This window comes from Tupaia chinensis, unplaced genomic scaffold, assembly GCF_000334495.1.
Source record: "Tupaia chinensis unplaced genomic scaffold, TupChi_1.0 Scaffold149964_1, whole genome shotgun sequence".
Classification (NCBI taxonomy): domain Eukaryota; kingdom Metazoa; phylum Chordata; class Mammalia; order Scandentia; family Tupaiidae; genus Tupaia; species Tupaia belangeri.
The window spans coordinates 397,024-403,826 of record NW_006209805.1 but is presented as its reverse complement, the minus strand read 5'-3'; the positions used below and the strand labels follow the sequence as shown (position 1 = coordinate 403,826).

At 65.2% G+C, this 6,803-nt stretch overlaps 2 protein-coding genes across 3 annotated transcripts in view; one reads left to right on the top strand and one right to left on the bottom strand.

Moving 5' to 3' along the window:
- Positions 1–1,114, top strand: part of PLPPR3 (phospholipid phosphatase related 3) — an 11,825-nt gene extending 10,711 nt beyond the window's left edge. The window contains 2 exon segments of the mRNA XM_027769539.1: positions 1–7; positions 9–1,114. The exon segment at positions 1–7 is cut by the window's left edge and continues 205 nt beyond it. Of these exon segments, the coding sequence (XP_027625340.1) occupies positions 1–7; positions 9–563 (562 nt within the window). The 3' untranslated portion in view covers positions 564–1,114.
- On the bottom strand, positions 764–6,532 carry PTBP1 (polypyrimidine tract binding protein 1; the record flags this gene model as incomplete). 2 transcript variants are annotated; one of them, XM_014585475.1, is given in 13 exon segments in its annotated part: positions 764–1,951; positions 2,043–2,120; positions 2,200–2,416; positions 2,509–2,601; positions 2,958–2,991; positions 4,114–4,262; positions 4,964–5,041; positions 5,250–5,424; positions 5,495–5,605; positions 5,678–5,848; positions 5,880–6,023; positions 6,090–6,262; positions 6,457–6,532. In XM_014585475.1, coding segments are annotated over 13 exon segments (1,632 nt in total), but the record flags the coding sequence as incomplete, so codon positions are not given.
- Positions 6,533–6,803: the final 271 nt, after the last annotated feature.

The window sequence follows — 6,803 nt, the reverse complement described above, 5'->3', positions numbered from 1 at the left end:
TGCCCCCGCCTCCGCCCCCAGCCCCGCAGCAGCCCCGGGCGGCCAATGCGCCGCGGCTGCTGCAGGTGATCGCCATGTCCAAGGCCCCAGGAGGGCCGGGCCCCAAGGCCGAGACGGCCTCGTCCTCCAGCGCCAGCTCCGACTCCTCTCAGTACCGCTCGCCCTCTGACCGCGACTCAGCCAGCATCGTGACCATCGACGCACACGCCCCCCACCACCCAGTGGTGCACCTGTCGCAGGGGCCAGGGAGCGCGCCCTGGGAGTGGAAGGCAGCGGGCGGGGCTGAGGGTGGGCATGAGCTGGGCGAGCTGGGCCGCAGCTTCCGCATCGGGGCCAAGCCGGGCATGTCCCCTGGCTCCTCGGTCAGCGATGTGGACCAGGAGGAGCCGCGCTTTGGGGTGGCCACTGTCAACCTGGCCACAGGTGAGGGGCTGCCCCCACTGGGCAGTGATGGGATGCTGGGGCCAGCCAGCCGTGAGTCGACGCTGCGGCGCCAGGTGGGCGGTGAGGTGGAGGCCGAGAGCTACTACAGGAAGATGCAGGCCCGCAGGTTCCAGGACTGAGCCAGGGTAGGGTGGGGGGCAACATGGGGTCACCACAGGGGGGAGGCCACACCACAGCCTAGTCCCACTGGCCTTGGACTGCCCTCCTGGGAAGGGGACACCCACTCAGACCCTCCCAGGAGTTGGAGCCACCAGGGAAAGGCCTGACCCGGGGGAGGGGGCGGGGCGGGCACCGTCCAGAGCAGAGCAGAGGTCAGAGGTTGCTGTAAAACCCTTTAATGGTCTGCATTACAAGCCGTCGGGGACAGTGGAATGTGCTGTGGTCACCGCTGCTCTACAATACTGAGCCTGTAATCGCTGTTATCAAAATATACATCTGTGTCACCGTAAAAACGCGTCTGTGCCCTCACGTCTTACAACAGGTATCAAAATTACAAATATTTACACCCTCGTTATACTCCTTTCGGACTCCCCCTCCAGGGACAGGCTGAGCCGGGCGGGGCGGAGAGGGAGAAGACCCGGTTAAGACATAGTCCCGCCACCTGGCTCCCAGCATCAGAGGCAAACAAACAGAAACAAACTTTGGTCCAAAATTTGAAAGGAAAAATAAACCTGAAGGACTGGGAGAGCTGGTTTTCTAGGCAGACCCCAAGTGAAGGCGTGAGGAAGGGCACCGGGGGGCCGCATGGCGCGGTCCAGCCCCTTCCCTGCAGTGTGGGGTCTCTGAGGGAGGACCCGCCGGCCTGCTCCGCAGACCGGAGCCTGCCCGTGAGCCGCAAGGAGCACAACAAAGTAAAGAGAGAAACGCTGGCTACACGCATACGCTGTCGTCTGCTATAAAAAGTTACGTAGAACTATCTTTTGCATATAAATGAGACTAGGATATTTGGTCAGCTGGAGGCACTGCTAGCGCGGGTCTGCACCCGCACAGTACAATACAGGACAGGGCCCGGAGCCGGGCCGGGAGGCGGGGCAATCACTTTGCTTGATTAGTGGACTGGGGTGGCCACGGCCTGCACAGCTGCCGGGAGGCACACGGCCGTGGCGGGCGGCCGCACGCAGGCGGGCTAAGGCACAAGGAAGCCGTGCCAGGGCTGGGCGCCCCAGGACCGCCCCACCTGACAGGTGCCCGTGGGCGGGGAGCTCCTGCCGCCACAGCCCCCGCCCGCCAGCAAGGTGAGCTAGATTTAATTTTTTTAAAAACAGGTAAACTGATTTCTCTTTAAAAAAATAAAACCTCTGGTCTGTTAAGGTCACTTCAGCTGCTTTAAAGTGGCTTCTCTGGAATGATGGAAGTGGTGGGGCCACGGTGGCCCTAGATGGTGGACTTGGAGAAGGACACCCGCAGGTGGTGGCTCTCGCCCAGGTCGTGGTTGTGCAGGTCGATGAGCGCCTGGACTGCCTCCTCCACGGAGCCCATCTGGATCAGCGCCATCTTGCGGTCCTTCCTGGGGGTGGGGGACGGGGTCAGGGCTGGCCAGGGCAAGGCCACAAGGCTGGTGGGTAGGGGGGTGGGTGTGCGGGGCCAGGCATACTCACTGGAAGAACTTGAACCCTTTAACCACTCCCCCGTTGCTGGAGAAGAGAACCTTGAGGTCCTCCTCGGACACTGAGGGCCTGCGGGACAGACCAGGAGGTCAGGGCCCAAGAGGGCCCGGCTTGTCGGCCAGCCTACCCGCCCTCCCCCGCCACTCACGGGATGTTGGACAGGTGCAGGGTGGCGGAGGGTGGGAAGATGTTCTGGAAGTTCTTGGAGCCCGGCTTCTTGAAGCGGTGCAGGGGCGAGCTGCCGTAGTCCTTCGTCAGGCCCTGGTCCTCCTGGCCCTCCCGGGGCAGCTGCACGCTCTGATGCTTGGACAGCGCGATGCGGATGGGCTTCCCGTGCAGCTTGTGCCCGTTCAGGTGGCTCATGGCTGGGGGCGGGCAGGCACACGTGACGGAGGGGCAGGCACACGTGACGGCCCCCGCGGCACCCCAGCCCCGGCCGGCCCTGCCCCGCCCTTACCCAGCTGAGCCTGGCTCCCGTCGGCCATCTGCACCAGGGCGTTCTCCTTCTTGTTGAACAAGATCTTCACCCTCTGCACGTCCCCATAGACGCCTTCAAAAGCCAGGGATGCCGCCTGAGCCGGCCGCCAACCCTGCCCCCACTCCCCGTCAGCCCGAGACCCCTCGCACCCAAGGCTCGGCCCGCCGGGTGCGCTTATTCTGGCCCGGGGCACCCGCGTCTAGCAGTTAGTCGTACGATCCAGAAGGCACTGCCGCAGGGCCGGCCCCTTTACTCTTAGGAAGCATGCGGGGCGGGACATGCGTGTCCGGCCGGGTACAATGCGCAAACGAGAGCAAAACCGCTAAGGAGGGCGTAGGCCGCCAAACCGCACGCACGCAGTCTCCGGGCACCAGTAACCTCGACTACACGTAGGCAAACAAGGTAATAAGGAGTGAACGATAACATACCGAAGAGAATAAAGAGGCTTTGGGGTGTGACTCTCTTTAGAGGACAGCAGAGCAAGGCAGCGGAGGGACAGGGGGAGGGACAGGTCAGGGCGAGGTGCCAATCGTCCATGAGAAGGCAGCCCCGCAGGCGAGCAGTGTTGATGATGAAGTTGTCAGGATGTTAATATTCAAGGGCAGGTGGTTTCCGGAGAGCAGGGTTTGAGGGGGGTTTTGGTTTTTATTTATTTATGTTTTTGTTTTGTTTCAAGCAACAACAGGAAGCAGAAGAACCGTGCAGTCAGTTGGCAAAGAAATTCCGGATCAGGGCAAGAAAAAAAATCGGGAGAGGGGAAGGGGAGAAAAGAAAAAAAGTAGCAAAAAAAACACAGGTCAGTAAATACGTAAGAAAACAACGCCGCGCTCAGCAGCCACACCACACGCACGCCCGTTTCCAGCCGCACCTCGCAGCACGCACGCGACCAAGAAAGCGCCTCACACGTGCCCGCGGCCAGGGACACCGCCAGGGCTGCTCGCAGGCCCGTCCTGCACAAGGACGAGGCTGGCAGGCCAGCCGTGGTGGTGTGGTCGTTCCCGTGGCGCTGCCGAGCCTCAGGATGGGCTGCACGGGCACCAGGAGGGCCAGGCTCCACTCAGGCGGCCTGGCCTGGGCGAGCCAGGGGGACAGCGCGAGCTCACGAAAGCCACAGGGCGAGGCGCACTGGCCCAGAGTTACGTGCTAAGCCTGTGAGCCCGTCCCAGCTCCAAGTGCAGCCTCGCCAACGCACCCAGTGCACCGTCTGCAAGGACATGGCCCACCCAGCACGCCGAGCCTCCGCCATGGCCAGGCAGCGCGGCCACTAGGCCCCTTCTGTGCGCCCCACTCGCCCCGGATTCCAGAACACCTGCCTTGTCACAGAAGCGTCAACTCTGACTCTCACGGCATTGAGAACGCAAACCGAGGTGTTAGGAAAATAAGAGACTCAAAGCACTCGGGAGAGGAGAGTGAACGAGAGTCGGTGCAGAGCAGAGCTGCCCGGGGCGGGCAGGCGGGCGGGCGGGCAGGCCACAGTGTCCTGGGACCCCGGAGCCCTCGGCCTACCGACCCAGCTGCTAAGCCTCAGGACGCGGGACGCCGCCCCTGCTTTCCCAGGCAGAATGGGGAGGGCAGGGCACCTACCTCCGGGTTGAGGTTGCTGACCAGCAGGACAGAGTTCCCGGCCCCGGCCAGGCCCGGGATGGCGATCCGGCCTGCAGCTGCCGCCGCTGCTGCTGCCGAGGGGATGGCCAGGGGGGCCAGGGCACCATGCACGTTAGGGACAGAGAGGCCTGGAAGGGAAGGGGCAGGCGAGGTGAGCACTGTTGTCACCCGGCGGACGGGGCGCGGACACCGGCCTCATGCAGAGCAACGGAGGGCGGCATCCGGCTCGAGCCGCAGCCCCCCCCCCCGGTACCACCCAGGAGGGCCCCCCTGCAGGCTCCGGGCCAGCGCACCCTCACGGCCCACGGCACCGGGCGTGCCGGCCTTGGGCCGCCTGCATGCGCCCAGACACAGAAGCCTTGCCCGCTCCGGAGACCAGACACCGCCCGTGCAAGCAGCGAGGCCGGGCCGGTGCGCACATGCAGCGCACGCTCTCCATGCAGGCGAGCTCGGCTCGCGGCCCGCACGTCCGGGAGTGGGAAGGGCCCTGCGGCCGGACGGGCTCATGCTGCTGCTGCCGCGGCCCCGCTTACCAGGCCCTCACTCACTACAGGCACATCCCTCCAACCACTGCCGTCGTCTCGCCCCGCAGGTGCTTGAAGGAACCAGACCACAAGACTGCGTGGTTAGCAGCTCGCTCCCGGCTGCAGCCGCACGAGGGCCACGCCCTGCCCTGCCCTGCCCTGCCAGGCCTCCCCGAGGCCAGAGCCTCTCTCCCTGACCGGGCACTTGGCCGGCCAGCTACGGCGCTGCCCGCGGGCGCAGGGCCGCTCGGGAGGGTGGTGCGGGCATGCAGTGGCTGTGGGGCCCGAGACCAAGCGCTGAGTACCTGCAGCCTGAGGGATGGCAAAGGTGGGGGGGAAGCCAGCTCCTGCATACGGGGAGGCTGAGATAATACCAGGCGCACCTAGAAACAAACGAGACGCTAATCGTGGCGCCCACACCTCCCTGCGCCAGGCGCAGCAGGGCCCAGGAGGGCTTGCTCTGCAGGTACGAGCTCTGGGCGTGGGCGGGCGGGGCCCCCTGGCGCTGACTGACCTAGCAGCCTGTCCCCCGGCTCCAGGAGGGCCGAGCCGGGCCCTCCACACTGGCAGGCACGCAGGACGCCGCCTTACCGAAGGCCGCGGCCATGGTCTGGTCCAGCGAGGGCTGGCTGTCCCCCGAGGGCAGGTCGGGGCGCGTGTAGTCGCGGCTCTTGTCGTTGTTGTACTTGACGTTGAGGCTGGTGAGCTTGGAGAAGTCGATGCGCAGCGTGCAGCAGGCGTTGTAGATGTTCTGCCCGTCCAGCGACTGTGGGGAGCAGCGGGTGAGAGGCCGCCGGGGCTGGGGCCCGGCAAGCGTCCTGAGGAGCCCCACTCACCAGCTTGGCGTGCTGGGCGCTCACGGGGTCGGCGTACTGCAGCAGCGCCTGGAACTGGTTGTTCTTGGTGAAGGTGATAATTTTCAGCACGGTGCCGAACTTGGAGAAGATCTGTGGGGGGCAGCAGTGAGCGGCAGAACAGCAGCCCAGCCTGTCCCCACTCGCCCCTCAGCCCACCCTCACCTGGTGCAGCACGTCGAGGGTCACAGGGTAGAAGAGGTTCTCCACAATCACCCTGAGCACCGGGCTCTGCCCTGCCATGGCCATCCCGGCGTCCATGGCGGCGGCTGAGGCGGCCAGGGCCAGGTTCCCCGACTGGACTGAGTTCACGGCCTGCAGTGCTGCCTGGGCGCGCTGTGGAAGCACACCAAGCACAGCGCACCGCCTGGTTGGGGGAGCTGTCGGTCTTGAGCTCCTTGTGGTTGGAGAACTGGATGTAGATAGGCTGGCCGCGCAGCACGGGCGTCACCGAGGTGTAGTAGTTCACCATGGTGTTGGCCGCCTCCTCCGCGTTCATCTCGATGAAGGCCTGCAGGGAGGCAGGGTGAGCCCGGGCCAGGCCGGCAGCCCGGTCACCCCAGCAGCAGGCACCTACCTGGTTCTTGCCCTTCAGCATCAGCAGGTTGGTGACCTTTCCGAAGGGCAGCCCCAGGGAGATGACCTCCCCCTCGGTGACGTCGCTCGGGAGCTTACGGATGTGGATCACTCGGGAAGGGGTGCCCGCGCTCCTGCTGTCGCCCTTGAACTTCTTGCTGTCGTTGCCGTTTGCTGGGAGGACAGACGGACTCCGTGAGGCAGGGACAGAGCGCCATGCCCCCTCGCCTCCAAGCCCAAGTCCCTTCCTGCCTGTCCCCCAGGGTCCTGCCTAGTGAGGCCATGTCACCCAGGCTCAGGATCTGTTCAAACCACCCGCTGACCCCAGCCCAGGGTGCTCCCGGCCGCCCGCAGGCGCCACGCCTTACCTGCAGAGGTGGGGTTGTTGCTCATGGCGAAGGGCCCGTTGGAGACGCAGGTGGAGAAGAGCTCGTCAGATCCCCGCTGCGGAAGGGAGGACCCAGGTGAGAGAAGAGGGGAGCGTGGCAAGTCCCAGCCCCGAGACTCCAGGACGGCCACCTGGGAGAGCCCAGGGACCCACTCCCGTGTCCCGCCGTGACCCCAGGTGCTCTGTGGGCTGCGAGCAGAGGCCTGGGATGGCGGCTGGGGAGGACAAAGCCTCTCGCTGCCACCAGCTCCCAGCACGGCGAGAGCCCGCCCTATTTTCCAGGCCGGGGAAACCCGAGCCGCGAGGCCAGTAACTGCGCCCTCGGCA